This window comes from Haliaeetus leucocephalus, unplaced genomic scaffold, assembly GCF_000737465.1.
Source record: "Haliaeetus leucocephalus isolate CR32 unplaced genomic scaffold, Haliaeetus_leucocephalus-4.0 Scaffold217, whole genome shotgun sequence".
Lineage (NCBI taxonomy): Eukaryota > Metazoa > Chordata > Aves > Accipitriformes > Accipitridae > Haliaeetus > Haliaeetus leucocephalus.
Genome location: NW_010972653.1, coordinates 5,875,796 through 5,896,589, shown reverse-complemented (window position 1 = coordinate 5,896,589; position 20,794 = coordinate 5,875,796). Strand labels below are relative to the sequence as shown.

The 20,794-nt window shown below is 36.9% G+C and overlaps 1 protein-coding gene across 1 annotated transcript in view; it reads left to right on the top strand.

Annotated features, from left to right (window-relative positions):
* The window catches only part of TAF1B (TATA box binding protein (TBP)-associated factor, RNA polymerase I, B, 63kDa), a 70,830-nt gene that overhangs the window by 24,766 nt on the left and 25,270 nt on the right, over positions 1-20,794 (top strand). Inside the window, exons 7-8 of the mRNA XM_010566747.1 lie at positions 3,244-3,400; positions 9,938-10,037. Of these exons, the coding sequence (XP_010565049.1) occupies positions 3,244-3,400; positions 9,938-10,037 (257 nt within the window). The remainder of the gene's footprint in view (positions 1-3,243; positions 3,401-9,937; positions 10,038-20,794) is intronic.

Below are 20,794 nucleotides of genomic sequence, written 5' to 3'. Positions count from 1 at the left end.
AACCCCACCCAAGGAGGTGAAAGTTGAACAGGACCTGGAAATACAATGGGAAATGCAGGGGAAAGTTCTATTTTATAGCGAGTTTGCTCCATGCCTCCTGTTGGCAGTGGGAAAAAATTGGTATTATATCTGCAAAGCCAGATGTTCACAAACACGGCAGCTTTAAAGAGAATAAGCACTTGTTTAGCTAATAGCAGAGCTGTCAGTCATGAATTTGATGTTGAAAAACATGAGTTTGTTGGGGGAGGGGGAGGGTGTTGGGGTTTTTTCCCTACCCCATAGATATATTTAGCTTTCTAATTCTTTTTCCTTACAGTATTTTTGGTACTTCTGTATCTTTTGTCTCTGCATTCTTTTTACTACTTTCCCTATAAACCCTTCTATGAAAAATCTTCTTTTAGCATTCCATCAGTTTCTCATTTCAGTTCACAATATCAACTTGAAAATATTTACAGAATGCTAAACATTTTTAAATAAAATGTTATAGAAAATTGGAGTGTTTGGTGCTACTGGGCAAGTGTAATGCCAGACAATGCTGCAGTGTCTGATATTGGAAATACATTTCAAGACACATTTGAAAGCTTTTGCTTGTGTTTTAAACTTCTGATGTTTTTTCTTTTTTGCTTTATTCTTTGCTTGCCTTCTCCTTCTTTGTCTGTTTCAGTGTTTCTTTTTCCCCTGTTATGTACTATCCTTTTTATTTCCCATTTCTGTTCTTCTATGATATTGCCTGTCTACCCACAGAAGAATGCCATCTTGTTCTTTCATGTTCTTCTCTTTATTTCATAAAGTCCAGAAATGGTAATAGAATGAGAAACTTCATCTGCAGCAATTAAAAAAAATTAAGAAATTTTTAAACATCCAAACAGAATTAGAGAGGAGAAAAAGGTGCAAAAATGGTGACACAATTTTTTCTTAATGTAACACAAGTACCTTTCATCTTTATATAATAAAATAACTAAATTTTCAGGTAAAGAGTCACTGTATGTTTGTACATACAGCAGATCTTGGGTGTTGCACAAATATATGTTATACAAAGAGGAAATAGTTGAGTGAAAAATTTGTAGTGAAAATATTCCATTCCGTTTTCTTCCCGTTTTTGATGTCTAGAGAAACTCCTTTCTTCCTTGGTACTAACTTTTATAGTTATGTTTCTTAGAGTTCTAGAACAGCTAGATAGTTTTAAGATAGGCCATAATTTAATGTGTTCTTGGTCTGTTGTTTCAGAGATTGACTTCAGTTTTAATTAGTCATACCGATTTCACTAAAAGCACTCGAAATGAATTAAGAGTTCAGTGACACTAAAAGTACATTTTGATGAAATCAAACAAACACAGAAATTGTTTTGTGTATTTAAATTTAACACAAGTAATACTAAATGTGTTGTAGTCAACTATAAATTCTTGTGAAGATTCATAGGTTTCCTTTTCTGTGTTGTTTTTACTGAGCTGTTATTGCTACAGACTGGAAACCTCAACACCATTTTTTTTCTTAAGAGGCTTGTCCAACTGGCAAGCTTTTTTGTTGTTGTCATTTTTGTGTAGGGTTCATAGCAAATTCCACTGAGTATAGCACTGAGATATTGCTAGAGAAGCCTATTAAACTCTTAAATTATTAGATGTGTGTAATTGTGTGTTGTCATGCCTTGCATAAGCTGGAAGAAATAAAAGGAAATAGTGTGCCATCATTAAGGCCAGAAATATAATGAGGATTATTTTAAATTGAGTTGAATGTGACATTAATAATGAAGCTTCAGTTGTGAAGCTGCCTTTAAGTACAAGTATCCATGTAAAAGGTGAAACTGTTGACTAAAAGGATTAACTGATGTTCCTGCTTTTGTCCTCTCAAGCATCTATACGTGATAGACCTCGTAGGATGCTCTCATCCAGACCTTGTCTTAGGCTGGATGAGGTGTATGTTCGAGCTGGTTCTTTTAACCTGTGGCTGTGTCCACAGTGCTACTGACTGCCGTTTTAGGAGTCGGTAGGTGGCATCAAAGACCAGTTCTGGCTCAGGAACACGGTATCTGCAGTGTTTGTCTTTGTACTGCCTGTCAGTGGGTGCTGGACCTCTTACCGCTGACCGCTGTCACCTTGCAGGCTTGGCTATCACCTGCCAGCGTAACCACGGAGCTGCCAAGCTCTCTTGAAGTTTTAAACTGTTTTTTGCGGGCTGCTTGCCATAGTCCTGCAGTTCCAAGCTGGGGAGCTGTGGATCCAGCCCTCGCTGTTCCTGTCTGAACAGGTGAACAGTCTGCGGGGAAACACAGTGAGAAAGTCTGTACAGAACCTATGCTGATATTTTGTGCTGGTGTGCTTTAGATGCGTTTTCATTTGTCCTGCCTGGGTCATGATGTAGGGAAGAGAGGCTTTTCTTTTTCTAGTTCCTCCTTCTCTGAACTCGCAAGTTTCACTGCTGAAAAGGTTCCTAACTCATAAATCACTCTACTAAATTAAATTTCTCATTGGTGCTTCTCTTAGTTTTTAGTGATTCATTTTAGTAAGGAAGCGGGGTGGTTTTAGGGAGGTTTGGTTGGTTGTTGGGTTTTTTTCTTTTCACCCTCTTCCCCATTTGCTACATTTTTGTTCTAAAGGTGTTTATTTTTCATTGAATTTAGATATGTTTTTTAAAAGAATACCTATGTTTCCACAGTTAGAGATTATATGGCAGATGGATACACAACCTCAGTAAAATTTCTGCAGTGTAAATAATTTTCTCGTTAAAATCCTGACTGTTCTGAAATTTAAAAGTCTGTGTTTTAATCCCCAGCTCTGAGGCATTGATTTAAGTACATCAAATCTTCCTTTGTTTCCCCACTGTTCCCTTATGCCTCGAATGGAAAATAGTATTTCCAGCTCATAAGTACTGTTAGTTATATGTTTTATAGTAGTTACTGTCCTTCTAGAACTCAGGTTTAACTGTAGTTCCCAACAAAAGGTCTGTTTTGATGGATGCCAGAGGGAGTTTTGTCTCTTCATATGATCCGGTGTGTTAGTCAAGTGAAGCAGCAGTTTATGAAAGAGGTTGTCTTCTCCTTTTGTGGGAGATGAATAAATTAGAGTTAAGCTGTTTAGTAGAAAAGTACACAGACTACCCAACTACCAAAGTAATGATTTCAAAATATTGTTAGTTGCTGAACAAGGGTCCTTGTAGGTTCTTTTATTTTGATTTCTGTATACTATGGATTGTGTGTATATCAATTCAATTAATTTTTTTCTTTTCTGTTTTTAACATAAACCCAAGAAAGCACCTCTCTGTGCTCTGGATCGGTAGATGGTAGCTTGTATTTAATGAAGAACCAGAAGGAGAAACTGAGGATGACTATGCCAATGACCCTTTCATTTTGTTACATGGCATTACTCTGGTTGAGAGAACCAATGACGTTATCTGATCTCTTAAGGTATGAATAGTCTCTAGTGAAATATTTGTTGCTTTTATAAATAATAAATATTTTAAAAATTAGACCTGTACTATTGCCCTCTTACTAATTTTCTCAGTAATAGTGAGAAGTTCTCTATATTTAGTTGTCTTATCTTTTCTTTGACATAACAATTCGTGCAGCTGCTTTTGGAGAATGTTCTCCTCTATTGATCGAAATGAATCTCAAAGACCTGTAGGGGAGAAGGTTTTGGAGCTAAAGAAGCTTTTTATCCTTCTCCTTCAAAATTTCTTAAGATTCACTGGAGGTGTGTATGGTCACACATTTGCTGTTGTCAGCATGCCAGAATTAAATGAGTAAACATTCTCCAGGACTTGCGTCAGTGTCATCATACAAACAATACCAGCAGTATACAGTGATCTGAAAGGTAGCTAAGTAGCTTCAAGCAATGGAGTTGGGCACAGAAATTCATATAGGAAGTAGTTTTTTGTCTTCGTATCTTTGTATCTGTCATTATCAGAGTTCAGAATAATATAGCTTTTAATATAGTAGAAATAAAATGTTCTAATAATGAGGTTTTATGCTAAATGGAGACCGTCAAACTATTGCTGACAGTGCAGTTCCCTTCTCCTCCCACAACACAGCTATGAACACTTTCCTTATTTACTTAGGGAATGAAAAACAATTCATCAACTTTTTCTGTTAGCAATAAATATTTTAAATCAGGCCCAAGTAGTTTAAATTCAGGAATTCTTAGATTTTCTTTGGAAGACCTTTTGTATACTGATACTCATTTTTAACAAGTGTTGAAATATTGGGTATTTCTAAAAAGATGATGAAAAAAAGTTACTTTGCCAAAATGTAAGGAACAGAAAGACTCAAGTACATTGAAAAATGAAATTGAAAACTCCGACCAAATAAAGGAAAAACTGTAGAAAATATGGTAGATTTCAAATATATTTTTCAAATATATAACGTGTAAGCTAAAAGGCAAGGCAATGAGTACATCATCCCTCACCTGTGGTGTGTGTAACTAGTACTGCTGCTGAAAGTGTGACAAACGCAAAGAAGTTTACCCCAGAGCCTGATGGCCTCTCTCCCCTGGAGTGCCAACTTCAACCTGCACTTTTCTAGCTTTGTACAAGCTTTCTGAGAAGGATGGGTATTGAAGAATGTTCTTTTTCAAGTACTTCTTAAAAAGGGGAGGTTTGTATGTCTCAAAGTGCAGTAGTTAATACTAGCTAATTTATTTCTATGCACAACAATGTTTAACCCTTTGATTTAACATTAGGGGGTGGCTGTTGCCTTCATTGATTAGAATTGCACAAACCATTGCATATTTGCATGACTAGATATGCTGTTGCATAAATGATGCTTGCAAAATGTTCAGCAAAATGCCACAGTATTCAGAATTAAAACTAGCATCCTGCAATACAGAAGTATTTATTGAGTAGATCAAGAAATAGTAGAACTCAAAAGTAGTTTTCAATAACAAGATTTATTACTGACTACTGTCTTCCCAAGGAAATTCTGTAGGAGTCAGAACTACCGTAGTATACTCTGAATTTCTGTCAATTGTTAGAAGATAAATATATAAATCCTATCTGATAATGTTTGTACATCCAAGTAGTAAATTACGATTACTGGGACAGAGCAAATGGTTCACAGTAAAGAATTATTGTTTAGCCCATCCTATTTGGAGAGAAAACTGAATAATTAAATATCTGTTCTTTGGTTACTGTATCTTGGAAACTGTCTCTGGAAAGCATATGCGGTCATACGAGGCAAATACATCCTCACAAGTTCCTATCTGAGTATGATGGTGTGGTTTGAAAAAAGACAACCAAACAACAACAACAACAAACCCCAACTGTCAAAGTCAGCTGTTAAGAGGAAAGGTAATTGTGCTGTTTGCATATTAATAGTATATTGTTGTATTTGGCACTTTAAAAATTGGGGACTGCAGAAGAGATCCATGAAGATGATCCAGAACTTGGAGAACATCCTTCGTACTGAGATCCTTAAGAGCTGCACGCATTTGCTTGAGAGGATTTAGAGGAAACATGAAAACAGTAAAAAAAAAGCTGGAAAAGGAGAGGAAAAAAAAATCAAGTACCAAATATAGCACAGAAGAGGCATAATCAGAAACTAATTGAAATAAGATTATTTGAATGAGAAAATATCATGTAATTAGATACAATTTATGGGTTTAATACATTAAAAGTGGATAAATTGGAATGATTCAGTGACTTTAAATGCAGTAAACATATGAACTGAATTAAATGCAGAAAGCGATGTTTAAAAGTGTCATTTGTATTGCAAAGTTTTACATGATACGATAGTTATATAAGGCCATAATTACATTATCATGCTTCCCTCCCTACACTTAAGGTCTTTGCCTTTCACAAGTTTGATGAAGAAGGGAAAATAATTTTAAATTGCATGAACTACCATAAACCACTTGTTTTCTAACTTCTGAATATTTAAGTTTAAAAAATCAGACAATGTTCACATTTTTGCATGCATTAAGATACACAGATCAAAATAGTGACAGACCAGAGATGAAAACTATGCAGAGAAAACATTAAGTATTCAGCATTACCTTTTAAATCCTTATAGGCAAATTGTTTTATTTAAACCAGCTGAATTACAGTTGTGCTTGAAGTTCGGCCTTGTTTTTTCCTCAGTTTGGTTTTCTCCCTACCCTGAAGTCAGCTGACTACCACTCCTCTCTTATGATACATGCTTAGGCACCATGGTAGGGCAATCTGCCAGCTTTTAAAGGATTTACAACACCAAAAATATACTCCTCCTTGCTACTTGACATACTTAGCAGAAAAACACTACAATTACCTCCTCTGACAGGGACTTTTTGGTTTAAATATAACATTTTTAACAACCTTCTACTCAAGTCTATGCAACACATTGAATCCTTTTCCATTGTGAATAATCTCACAAAACTCTATATGCTGTATATTATTTATCTAAATAATGAATAGAATTGTGGGCTTGTGGAAAAAGTTTCAAGATGCTAGACTCTGAGATTGTGAGAACTAAAGCCTTTCAAATAAGGTTATACCTAGCTGTGCTGGCAAGACCAAACTTGTAATCAGTTTGTGGCATTACTGTGTGGCTTTAACAGATGCATCATTTCCTCGTAGTATGCAGAGCACCTAGGATTTTTTTCATACTTGGACCTTACTAATGTATCCTGCTGCTGTAATTAAAAGAACATGGACTGTGTACTGTATCTGCCAGTTGAGTTTTCAAGCACTTCACTGATACAATGTAGTCTTAGAAGTGTTTTGGTCGTCTGCTTGCCAAATGAAAGGTTTGGAAGAACAGCAGACAGAAGAAACTGTTCTGAAGTGCTATTCCAAATCTGGGCTTTTGGAGTAAGCGTTAAAAACTTGAATCATTAGCACATTGTATTCATAACAGGGTATTTATGCTGTTTCATGCATTTTTAAAATGTAAAAACAACTCTTAACCTGAGAGAGAAGAGCATTCTTTAGTATGGAGAATAGTGATTTTAAGCTAGGAAAGATGGCGTTATTTTTTTGAACAGTTGCAATGCTTTGACTTGGTACAGCCAAGTTAGTGAAAACTTCCTTTCTTTTTTATAAAGCCATTTTGATGGACATTGCTTGTCTCTTGCAGTGTAAGGATGTAGTTCCAGCATCAGTTTAAGCTGATACAAGTTTCTGTTGCTGTGGTCCTGCATGAACATTCCTGCCCTTTCTCTTGCCCTGGTTACTAGCATTCATCCAGTTTATGGTGTATTAGTTGAAAGAAGTAGATCTGCAAGAAACTAATTTTGCAAAAGAAAACTTCACTGGACATTTTAGCGTAGGTTTATTTGCTTCACCACAGTCCCTTTCTGGCTTGTGCTGGCAATAATGTTCCTGCAGTCAGCCAAGTCTGGAAATCTGTCTGGTTGAAATCAAACCCTGGAAAACAAAAGACTAGTTCTCAATCTAATCCTTTGTCTGAGAAGTCACACAAGTGCTTTTGTCAGCAGGGAGGAGTGTGTGGCAGAGGACTGAAGGGAGGGTGGGATTTCCCATTTCAGAGGCAGCAAGCTGTTAAGGTGGTTTGGCTGCAATCAGCACTACACCACACCCGAAGGAAGGTCCCGATTGCTTGTCCTCTTCCAGCTGCTGCTGTGCTGGCTCAGGAGGTTGCTGCTCTTGGTGTCTTGGTACCAGCTTTTCAGATCTGACTGCCAATCGTGTGATTGTGCCTTAACACGTGTCAGCCAAAGCTTATCATCAGCTGAGCCAGTAATGGGTCACTTTTGCTGAAGGAGGAAGGTCTTGCTTCCCTTTCTTCTCTCCTCCAGCCTGTGTGATGCATCCCCTTCCCTCTGCCAACTCTTGCACTTGTTGGAGCCATCTGTGAGCCTCCTCAGTTTGTTAGATGATGGGAAAAGAAACCCTTCTTTCTGGCAATAGGGTAACAGGTAGTCTTTTGTGGAAGAGGATGATAAGCAGCAGGAGCACACAGCCAGACCAGGAGGAGGGAAGGATGACTAGTTATGTTGAGCTTTCAGGTTGGCTCAATCCATTTTGTGAAACCATCTCTCAAGTTTAAGTTTTTCAATTTAGTGCAGCTGACCTTGACTAAAATGGGCTTAATGAGCTGTTGTGCAAGCTGCTCAGCTGCTCAGGCAGGATGGCAAGGACAAGCAATGAGTGCTGGGTTTGGATGATAATCTCACTGTGCATGTGGACCAGTGGACATCTCTACTCAGGGTGGGGAAATACTATTTACACTGGTTGAGGAAAGCTACTGAAATTTCCTTAGCAAAATGTACATCACACAATTTAATTAGAAAGGATTGTGCAGCGACTTTTACCTCTTCACTTAAGAGACTAATATGCAGAGCTTCAGAACAAAAAGTGTTGGGCAATGTGTTCTTTCAGATTGCTGTTATTTTTCAGAAATCATTATAAAATGATGAGTTAATTCTAACTGAGAGGGAGTTTTGATTAAGAAATGCATTTATCATTTTAATACCCATTTGAATTCAATTTTTTTAATTAAACTGAAAATTCAGTTAATGTTTTAAAAAAAATTAGGATGTCACTGTAAACTTTGCAGTAACTAGCCTTTAAATAGAATTTTAGTCAACTTCAACAGATATACACTACATAACATTCAATAAGTGGTGATTAGGGCACTGGACTGGGAGAGGGAAGGTGAGCTTGTGAATTGCTATAGGCTCGGGAGGGAGGTGAATCCTCCTCAACAATGGCTGCTCTGTCTATGAAGACATTGTTCTGCCTTGGTTTTGTTCTTTTTTTTTCTTTCCTCCAGACGCATTTTGAATGAAAGTGGCAGATTGCTGTGCTTTATGAGGAACTCAGTGTTTCAGCTTGTGGGATTGGATCCAACTAAGCGATCAAAGTGTTTTAGGTACTGCCCGCATTGAGAGCAGATGCAGAGCTCAGCCTTACAACCACTGGAGGAACCCGGGAGGGACTTGCAGAGTCATAGACCCGGAAGTTACTAATCTGTGTAGCAAGATCAGAAAGATACTGTGCAGATAACACAGCTGGCAGAAGAGAAAATTGTTTTCAAATCTCTAATATTGTTTAAAGAACAGGGTCTTCTCTGTTTGGAATATTAACTAATTCAAGTTTAATGTACTCTAACAAAATTGTTTTGGAGAACAGGAGACGGGAAGGCAGTTCTAGCTTAGTCCTATGGGAGACCACTAATATGCATTAATTTGGAATGAGAGTAGTGTCTGTTCCCTTGTGAGGATCCATGCTTGTTCAGTGCTTGCTTTGCCTGGTGTGAATGTCAGCTAAGATGCTAGATAAGAGCAGGGGTTTGGTGTGGTGGTGGCTTCTTATTGGTATCTGTTGTTGAGTTCCATCTTATATATATATATATATATATAAGAAAAAAACAAAAAAAATCCCAAATAATGCTGTCAACCACTTACCAAAGCCAGTTTTTAATAAAAAATGCATTATTTGGGTGCAAATAAAAGAAAAAAAATATTTTGTATTTATTAGTATACAAAATAATTTCTATTCATACCCAAATAATACTTTAAAAAAATATAGACTTAATGGGGTTTCAGTTATGTGTATCTGCTTATCATTCTGTGACTTTCCTCCCTACATTACCTGACTCAAACTCCTCCTGCAGACAGTGTGTGTTTTAAAAGTAAAATTTACTTAAAGCTTTAGAATTAAAAAAATTCCCATACCATTCGAAGGAGGCTTAAAGCAGTTTCAGAAATGCAGTAGCTGAAGAATGTGCAGAACAAACTCCATGTAAGTGTGTTGATTGCAAGCTTACTGCCATAATATTATAATTTGTCAGTCATATCTGTGCTTGAACTTAAAGGCCTGTTAAATGATTGAACTGGTTTTTGTCCTATGGAGCATTTAGGGTTGTGTAACTTCAGATAGAATTGCTTAGGCAGTATAATACTGATGTTATTTCTAATCAGAAGTTGATCTGTATATTAATTTTAGAATAAACATATGCATTTGACATACTAAATACTATTTGATTTGGTCTTTGTTTTTCTTTATGCAGGTTTGTTGTTGAAGGTCATGTTCCATATTTGAATGTTTTTCAGCATTTTCCAGAGAAGATGAAATTATGTGGACTTGACCTTAAGATCTTTTGTGTAGAGGTAATTTTTTTCTTAAAGGGAAAGATTAAAAAAACCCGACCAAAACCTAGTAATCTTGTGGCTTTTTAATTTCTTTGGTCACTGTACTAATAAGTTGATTAAATCTATTCTTATATTGTAGGTTCATGTTTTGCGTTATTGGAGCCTGTGCAGAAAACAGTGCACTCCGTGACTCGGAGTGCTTTAATCTTTAACCAGTCTTATTAAGCTGATTACCTAGGTTAAAACGAAATCAATAAGTACTTGTGGAGAAAAAGTTATTCAGAACTGTTCTTGGAACACTCAGAAATAGGATTTGGCTTCATGTCTAAGGGCAATATATTATCCTTTTTGGTGCTTATTTAAAACATCTCTTGAATTTTTTCGTAATTCCAGATTCTATTCATAAAATATGGTTTAGATGCTATCTCTTGTTCTCTTTCTTGCTGTACTGGTTGAAATATATCAAACCTAAAATCTACATAAGGGGTTATGGCCCTTCTAGAAGCTGCATAGTGATGGACAGTCTTGAGTAAAATGTAAATTTCCCATATTTAAGGTTATTATGTATTGTGCTAACGATTGCCCACAGGTGTTTTTGTTGCAGAAAATAAGTTTATAATGGATTTTTGAAGCGTGCAAATAAAATCTTAGCTTTTAAGAGCACATAGCAGTAATTCTGCTCACAGGAAAAGCTAGGTTTTGGTCTGCTGTAAGATGTTTGTAGCCCAAGCCCTCAGTGGTGATGATGCAAGTAATGTTACCGTTCTCCAATATGTAGCTTATATTCAGCAGGTCCTGAGTTCTTCAGAAGCTAATCTGTAGCCTTTTTTTTTTTTTTTTTTTTTTTAACCCCTGCTTTCCTGTCTGCATAAATAATAACTATGACCTCAACTTTTAAAATCAGGAGATAAATTTAATACAAGACCTCTTGATTTCTTTTTTTGGCCTTAGATCTTTCCTTAATAGGAAAGATACATTAGGTTGAAATGTGTGTGTGAACTTTTTTTTTTTTTTTAAAACTCTTTTAATTCTCAGTGTCTCTGTCCTTCTTTGCCTCCATCTTTTGGAGTTGTTTTTGTCTCTCAAAAATGGTTACACAGAACTTCTATTCTGGACTGACTAAATAAAATAATGCCCCCTCTCCCAATCCTACAAATCGCACAGGTAAAATTCTCGTATGAATTGCAGCTGTGAAATTTGTACCATGCCTCAGAGTGGGAGATCTGGTTTGCAGAGAGGAGATGACAGTTGGCCTTGGAGGATCCTGCTGCTTTCTTTTGGGATAGAGCTGTTCCTGGCATGCAGGATGATCTGATGCCAATCCTGAAAGTGATTCCATCAGTCCCTATTAGCTTACTTTCTCCCAGAGCTGTCAGTTTGGATTATTCTACTGTCCCTCCATAAGCACACTTCCAGTATGGATTGTAGCATGTCCTGGTGTGGGAGCGGGACTTAACAATTTTGAAAGGCACAATCTGGTCGATATAATCTTGTTCCACTTTTATATAGATAAGGAAGTCTAGCCACTTCACCCTCTGTCTTAAACACTTATATAGCATATATGCATTTTCCTTTTTTTACAAACTGGGGAAAAAAAAACAAATCCAATTTTTTTTGTCTTAATATTGCTTATGATGACTCTGTATCTAGTGTGGTCTGCTATTTAGTTTACAGGAAAATGCAGATCTAAAAGCTGAATTTGTTTAACTTTTGACTTCTATCTTGCTTGTCTGTGATACTGACACCTGCACCCCTCACTTCCAAAGTGTAAGTAGATATACATACTAATCAAGTCATCTCTTAACTTTGTTTTCATTGAGGTACATAGGTAAAGTTCTGTAAGCTTACTGTACAGTTTGTTTTCCATCCACTCCAGTATTCTTGTGATTTCCTCTTTCTAGGAATATCTGCTCCCTACTCTACCTTCAATGTTCCTTTAGTAATGCATCCTCAGGTTTATTTAGTATTAACATTTTTGGCTACATCATTGGGCTGATAATTGCAAAAACCTTACTAGCAGTTTCCTGCATCTTATGTTTCAGAACTGATCTTGCTGCTCATTGCAGCACTGAGATTACCAATAGCTTGCTGTATCTAGTGTTGACATCTGAGTTTTGAGAAATTCAAGATGAGGTTATTGTCTTGGAGCAGAAAGTCAGATTGTGTAATACTCCATCCTGAAAATACAGCCTTCGTTCTTTTCTCCTTGCTGTTCTGTATATAATATTCCATAGACAATTATCTTCAAAACCTTTATGGGATTATGACTGTTAATAACCAGGCAGGTCAGATGCTCTAATGCCATTATTTGTTGTGCTTCAAGTCTGGTGAACGTAAGCTGCAAACATGTTAAAAAATCTTGATAACTGACAGGACTATTCAATATGTCTCTTTTTTATTTTGAACAGATATTTAGCGCATTTAATTGTGTCCTGTGCTAATTCCTTGCAGCCCAAATTTGAATCAAGAAGTAGTTATGTCACAGTAGCTTGAGGGATTTGAAGTCATACTAAGTATCATTTTATCAATTAAGTACAGAGGAAGCCTAACTGGATAAGGCTTATCTTATATAAAAACATTCTCAGTGGCTTAAAGTTTTGGGTTTTTTCAGTAACAATTTCCCAGATACCCAAAATATACTGAATTTGTACAAGGTTGAAGTTGTTATAGCTTTAGAAAAAAATAAATGCAACAATTATTACAACGTGAGTCACATCTTCTTTCTCTCTTTCTATGTAGTGGTGTGTGTATGTGTACATGCACAATTTTTTTTTTTTTATGCCTTGTCATTTAGTAGTAACATTTCGTATGCAAGGAATGTGACTAGTCTCAGGCTTTCCAGCTGATGAACCTCTGTGCTGTGTAATACAGGAATGGAGTCCATATCACTGACAAATTTTCCCTGTTCTGCATACAGTTTAGCAATTAGAGCTGACTGCAGCATCTATCATACAAGGAGAGGCTGAGAGAGCTGGGATTTTTATCACTGAGAAGAGAAGGCTGAGGGGAGATTTCAGTAATGTGTATAAACACCTGACAGGAAGAAGTGGAGATGGAGTCAGGCTCTCTTCTTGGTGGTGCGCGGTGGAAGGACAGGAGTCAACGGGCATGAACTGAAATACGGGAAATTCCATTTAAACATAATTTTTTTTTACCGTAAGAGTGATTGAATGCTGGAACAGGTGGCCCTGAACCACTGTGGAGTCCGCATCTTTGGAGATGCAAAAAACCTGACTGGACGCAATCCTGAGCAACTTGGTGTAGTTGACCCTCCTTTGAGCAGAGGCGTTGGACTCTGTGATCTCCAGAGGGCCCTTCCAACCTCAAGTTATGCTATGATTCAAATGGTATAGTATGCCTTGTATTCTGTTTTGTATTTTCAGTGTAGGTGGCAGATAAGTCCTTCATATTTTAGTAATGGAACAGCTAATAAGAAGGGCATAGTTCTTCATTCTGCCCAAACTGAACTTTATTTAAAATACCTGCCACAAAGGTTATTGTATCTGGACACCTGTGTCCAGAAGTCTGGGAGCTCTGGGCGTGACTGCCTCATAAATAAAGAGAAAAGGAGCTTCCACTTCTCCGTGTCATCTTTATCACGATGCATAACTGTTAGACACGTGTCAGGTCCTATTTGGAGATAAGTACTACCTCACAAATATTTTATGAAGGAGAAAAGTACTTTATAAAGAAGATCTTTGCATAAAATGAGTTGTTTATCTTCCATATGTGTTTATCTTTCCATTGCTCCAAGTCTCTTTAATAAGCCTTCACTTGATTAGTCATTCTATTTATCCCTTCCTCTTTTAGTCATGTGTGTGTTAGAAGTTAGCCTTTGGTAAATGGGTTTTACCTAAATGCACAATCAGAGGACTCACAGGGCAAACAGCAGCTGTAGCAGGATGCTTCTGCTTAGTTGTTAGTTCAGAAGTTCTAAGTTCCCAATACAAGAGAAGAAAAGCAAGTTTTCATCTTACTCTGCAAAATCTCCTTTTTCTAAACCAAGTATTCTTACTCCATCTGATTAAAACCTTTTTTTATGCATCAAAAAAAGAGTAAGATACTAAAGTTTTGGGTTTTGTTCTATGCAGGAGATGAAGGGTTTTTTCTTGCTATTTGCAATTTGTGTAACTACAGTAAATCCCTGCTGATCTTGAGGCTTGTGCCAGTAGCCAATACATCTTTGATGAGCGCAGTCATCTTTTCTTTTAGGTGGAAGTCATCTTTGTTTCCTTCTGAATGCACAGGATGTCTATTTCTTTGAAAGCCCACTAGTATAGGAGTTAAAATGAATTTGTAAATTAGTAGTAGTATATATAAAGTTCCATGGCTAATTTGCTTTCAGCTTGTTTTCTTTTTATTGATAGTATCTGTCCTGCAGTGGAGCTACACGCAAATTCCCTCTTCCATTTCTGCTTGAAGTAGGGATACATCCTGAAGATACGCATCCTCTATTTTGTTTTCAGGGATTTATCTTTATCCTCATACAAAATTGATTAAAGCATCCCTTTTCTCTTGAGGTAGCAACAACTTGTCCTTGCCTTAGATCTGCTTTTTCTTACGTTTTTGACTCGGGACTGTACACCTGATTTTTATGTAATTATTTTGTTTGTGCTTTAAAGTTGGTTCTGCTTTGCTGTCTCAAGTTTACCTTTAGCTTTCATTACTTTTTAGAAAACTTATTACTTTTTGGCATATTTTACCCTTAATGCATTGTAGGTTGATTTTTTTTTTTAATGTCCAAAAATAATTTTTGGTTTTGGTTCTCAAGTTCTTAACATGCACACATGTGAACTTAAATGTACGTGTATATATAGGTAAGCACGTCACTCCCATGGCTGTTGGGCAACATGATTTACTAAAGCATTGAAGATAACAAACACGTCACTTTGGAGTATGTGCTGTGTGAAACAGGATAGGTGAGTCTCATAAATATCTTTCAGATCCTGTTGTTCTGAAGAGCTTTGGGAATGGTCATCTTTTTAGATGCACAAGTTTCTGAACTTGGCAAGGAGGCCAATGTGTGACCTCAGCAAAATTCCCTTCTCTCAATCTCTCCTCCAACTTCAAAATAACTCTTCTTCCTAAAGTTATTAAGAATCTCTTTTTCTCAGTGGCATGGGGGGCCTAGGAGAAAGTTGAGTTTGGTGGGTGTTAGATGAATTCTGCTCAGAATTGTCCACCAACATGCCCTCGAAGACAAAAGGAACAGGTATTTGCTGAATTATCCTTGCTACTTCTTCTGCCCTGGAGTGTGGTCACAGAATGGCTTCTCTATACAAGCCTTTCTCTTTTTTTCTTCTTTTTTTTTTTCCTTTTTAATCTTAGATGGAAGTAGCTACACAATTCCAAGTCTGTCTGAAACCTTCTGTCTTTTACAAGGCCACTGAATGCTTCAGTGTTGACAGAGTGTTGATATATCTTGCTGGCTAGGAATCTATATTTAAAAAATGCTTCCTTTTTTGTTTTACGGTTGAATTCTATTCCTTTCTGTCTTCCTCTGTGGGTTTTATTTGGTGGTTGGTTTGGTTTTTTTTTTAATAGTCCACTGAATATTGCTGCCCGTAACAAGAAATGTACGTACTTAGAGAGCTTTGACCTTGCAATGTGAGAAAATTAATATCCAGGTTACTTTTTGGTTGTCTTGGTATACATTGTTATTTTTTTGTTTTCTTTTACACATCCTACCTCCATCTTAGCCATTTTAACAGAAGCACTGCTTGAATTCTGTTCTATATAATTTACCTATTTCCATCCCTAGATGTCTTGATTCTTAAATAACTCCTAGTGTTACTCCAGTTTTTTGCATGATACAGAAATGCTTTCTGAACTTCCAGCTGAGTGGGATGTTAGAATCTTCCTTACCTTTGCTTGTGGAAAATTCTTGAATGCATCCTGGTAAAGTGGCAGCAATATACTGTGCTTGTCAGAAATCAGTGTTGTGGACAAGAGGACAAGAATCATGAAACACAAAAGCACATGTCAGGTTTTTCTCCCCTTTCTTCCACCTAACTGAAAGGCTTCTTGTTTCTTTCTTCTCCTTGTTGTCTTTTTTCTTTCATGCTTAATAGCTTGTCATTCTACATTAAAATTATATCTATTTTTGTCTGTGTCAGATTAGGCCAGTAGCTCTGGGCAGCTCTCCATTGTGTTCAGTTTAATAAGAATTTTAATTCGTGCTTCATTATGAACTGATGTTGGCTTTGATGGGAAAAGGATGAGTTTGAAAAGAAATATTTGCTGCCCTAAGAAAAGGTCTAATTCATCCTTTTCCTTAAAGGTCTTACTTTTCCTTTGCCTGTGAGAGGTATTGAAGTAGGTACCATAATGTGTTTATAAAGTAGACTGGAAAACTTCAGCTCTTTTGAGAATGTGCCACTTCAGTGCAGAATGTTTTATTCTGTATGATGCTTTGGATTTATTTTATTTGAGTTGATTTGAGTTGGAGGAGTATATACCTTGCACGCATACGTTCACACACACACCCTCCCTAGCTTGGATTATTAAATTTCTTTCCTCTTTTATTTAGGAATGAAAGGCTTGCTTTAAACATTGAGAGGAGATCATTCTTCTCTATGCTGTCTGGAGACTTTCCAATTCTTTGGTTTCTTCTTTTACAGTATTCTATAGCTTGTATTTTCTTTTTGTTCTTCTCTTCTGTTTCTTTCTTTAATTTTTTTTTTTAATTTTGCTTGATTTTATTCTTGGCAGCACTTTTGTATCTGTGTTTCTCTGCCACTAATCCTTCTGCCACCCATCTTTCTGTGTCAGCTTCGATCAAATCTCACTTCTGCTGAGGATGCGAGAGATCCGATTTCTGAAATGAATTTGTCAAGATACTCCTCTGCTATCAAGGATGCTTCTGTTTTGCTCCTTTGTTCTGCACGCTTTGCTTTCCAGCAGAGCAGCTCTTGAATTTTGAGTACAATTATGAGTTACAGTCTTCTAGTGAGACTTTGTGGTAATTTTGATTTGGGTCCCCTTTAGCTATCCCGTAAAGAATGAAAAAGGTTTTTCAGAGCAGCTCCTTGTGGGAGCTGGAGTTTCAGTTGGCTCTCTCCTCTCCTGACCTGAAGGTTGCTTGACTGATGGGATATATTTAGCTTCTGTTTTTCCCATTACCATTGTATTATTTTGTTCAGGATCTGTGCCAGGCTAATCATTCTAGAGTTCCTGAATTTCCCCTTTTACATTTTTTTAAATACTGCATATTAATTTGGAGAGTCCTTTGATGTTTAGAATTTCTTAAGATTATTTAAAACCCAACATTTGTGTTTCAGAGAGCTCTTCAGTTATTTCCTTGAAGTTTCTTGTGTGTAAACTCTCTGGGCCTCTCCTTTGTAAAATACTCAGTTTTATCAGATACTGGTTTGCTTTTTTGCAGACATAATTCTTCTCTTCCTTACATATGATTTTAACGAGGTGGATTTGTATTTTTTTTTTTCAGTTATAGAACAATCTTGCTTTTTCTTTATGTTTGTTTCATGACTTACCCATTTACCTGTGGCATTGAAATTCGAGGGTTTGGATTTTGTTTTTTTTAGTTTCCCTGCTGCTTATGGCTAAGTCGCCTTTACCTCTTGTTTCATTGCAGAATATCTGTAGTGCTGTTTCTTGCCTCTTTTTATCCAGGAGATTGTCCCGGAGCACTATGCAGTCAAATCTCCCCTCTGCTTCAAAAGGGGGATCTTTTATTTGTGGTTTTCCCTTTATCCCATTATCCCACAATAAAAAGAGGGGTATGACAGACCTGTCTGGGAGTGTAGTGACCTGCTAGGACTGTATTTGGAGAGGTCTAAAGCATGTGCTTTCATATCTAGGAGCTACACATTTTTGTATCATTTACTATCCTATTTGAGAACAAGATTTAAAGTCGGGACTTGTATCCTGGTGCAGTACTACCCAGTGCGGGACTTGTCTTCCAAGTTCAAAATGATGATGTAATGTTAATAATTTATGTTACAATATGGTTAAATGTTGCTGAGTTTTACCATGGCAAGAAGGTTACCATACCTCAGATACCGAACCTCAGATTCAGCCCCTCTTTCTGATTCTCTTCATTACAGGCAACATGACAGTTGGAGTGCAGTTATTAATACTCGCGCTCTATAGACATTTTGTGCCTTGTGACCATCTAACAACTCAGTTGTTCGGTAAAAACTGGTTTAAATTAAATGGGGATGTGCCACAAAAATGCACTTGAATCAATTCAGCATTGTTCAAGCATAGTAAAAGCCATTTTGTTTTGTAAATTTAGCTGACAAGTTTAAGTGGTTTAAGATGCCTTCTGATTTTGATTTCCCTGTGAATGTTGGGGGCAGAACAACTGTCAAGTAGCCTAGAGGAAAACATAACATTGGAGGGTTTATCATGGATTAAGAAAAGATGATTGCTCAATATTTTGACAATTACTTGGTATATACAACCAGAACTAGGACTTGGTTGTAGTCTTCAGCTTTCGAGGCTAATGGCTCAATTTTAGAAGTAATTTGCCATTCAATCCTCATTAATTTCTAATCATGTCTGCCCGCTTGCTATAAAGTGTGAGCGTGTTCATGTAATTTATGCTGCTAGGATTTGTTGAGTAATTTGGCTATGTTCTGACCAGAAGTAGCATCAGTATTACAGGTTTCTTAAAAACTAGTTCTTTGAATTTACAGTACTGAATAACACGTGGAAACTGTCTGTCACTTCTGTATCGAAGTGTATTGCTCGGCTTATTCACAATGGAAACACTTTTTTGCATTTTCTTGTTAGATACCTTGAGCTGCTTCTGATTTTTTTTTGTTTCCTGCAGTCAGGAGCATAGTACAAATTGACAAAATATTTTACTGTGTTTGAAGTGCCTAAACTTAGATAGATAGGATCTTCCTTGGGAGGCTTTGAAAAGTAGCTACCTCTCTCACTAACTGAGAGCATTGTCATTAGATAACTTAAATGTAGATACTGAAGAAGGATAGACAGAGATTAGCAGAGGGACTGTTATTACAGTATTGATGCTTCTCTCTTCTTGCCTACACTCAGCTCTTTTCCTGGAGGGCTGGGCAAGCTCATAGAGTTTGCATGCTGCTTTCATGCACAGTGGTAATTCTTCCCACCTTACACTGAGAACAAAGCCGAAGTACTTTTTCATCATTCTTTCGAATACAGAAAAAATGAATCTTCTCACACAATAAAATAAATGAGCAGTGAACTTTATTGCAACACCGGAACGAGTGAGGTCTGTACTTAAACCATAGGGTGCTCAGGGAAGAGCATGATGTCTGTGAGGACAACGTTACTTAGGAATGGCTGTAGAGCACGCTGCTCATACTTGCCTTTCTCCAAGCGTAGAGCCGGGGGCTAGGTACTCTGGGTAAACTCTAAGCTTATATGAAGCTGTAATATTGACCACTGAAGATCCTTTGAAACTTTATGATGACTGTTTTTAGCATTGCTAAAAGTACAGGTGTTTGACCTGCTCTTCAGGCTAATGCCTCCCTCAGGTTTGCTGGTATCATTCCTTGATTCGTACCCTAAATTGGATGCAATGTGGCTGAGTGCTTGTATACAGCAAATGTTATTTCATTCTTTGTGATTGTTTTATATCAGAGATGCTATTTATGGTACTATAATTTCATCAACTTAAAAGCAGAAGGATTAGCATTTGCTTCATTACAGAGTTTGGGTATGTGAATAAAAGTTTATAAACTTGACAGTATTTCTTAAGTCCTCCTGTTCCTGTAGTTGTGGGTGTGGATTTAGTCTCCTAATTATAGTACTCTTCTAGGAGGGGCAGATGAAGTGAATCACTGTTCTACGGCTTTATGGTTTTTGTCCCACTGTCTAAGGAGGAGTGAAATTCCTCTGTATACTTTTGTATTCTGAATATTGCATGAGATTCTTACTGTGGAAATGATTTATACCATTTGGTGACTGCTTTGGCATAGCTGATTGGGTAGGTGACAACAATGCGTTCTCTAAACTGACATTACTGTTTTGAATGCTGGTACGTCAAATCATTTTCTAGTCTGAAGATGGTTTTTAAAACCATCTGCTGACCATTTTTTATGAGTAACCCTTGTAGGAAAAAGTAAAATACATGTCATTGATGCAAGACTACCTGTACTTGCAGAAGTCATTTTTAAAGAAGAATGATAATTTTAAACAAAAAATCTCAGTGTAAACAAAAGTATACCTACAAATTGCTTAGTCTTCATCAATCTATTCAGTCTCATTTTTTCACTTTTATTCTCTTCTTTCTTGATAGAATTCTTAATCCTATGTTATGATCAGTCTGGAACAAGTCTTAAAAAAATGCTACCCTCTGGATCAGATGGCGGGGGTGGGTGGAGGAAAAAAAAGTGGCAAACCTTCCCCATTCTGCATCTTCTGAAGTATATAATCTCTGAGCTTCACGGTTATGAGAATTCAGATGGAGCAAATACAGCCTGAAATTTCTCAAATTTTCTTCCCGTCCAACAGTTGACTTAAAAAAAAAAAAAATCTTGGTCTATTTGAAGAAAATAGTATTAAGTAGAGAAAAATTGAGTGGAAAGGAGAAGACCTTAAGACAGATACAATGCAAGTTTTGCGGTTTTTGTATGGCATCATTACAGTGGGTAAGCATTACAGGTTAGTTTTTGGTTTAAAAAAAGATAGTCATTCATTGACCCATGAGCTACTATTAAAGCACACAGATACACTTTTTTCCCCCCCAATGTCTGTTTTGTGTCCAAGCATACCCACAAAGTACATGTCAGTCAACAGATTTGTCCATGCTATTATATTTGTTA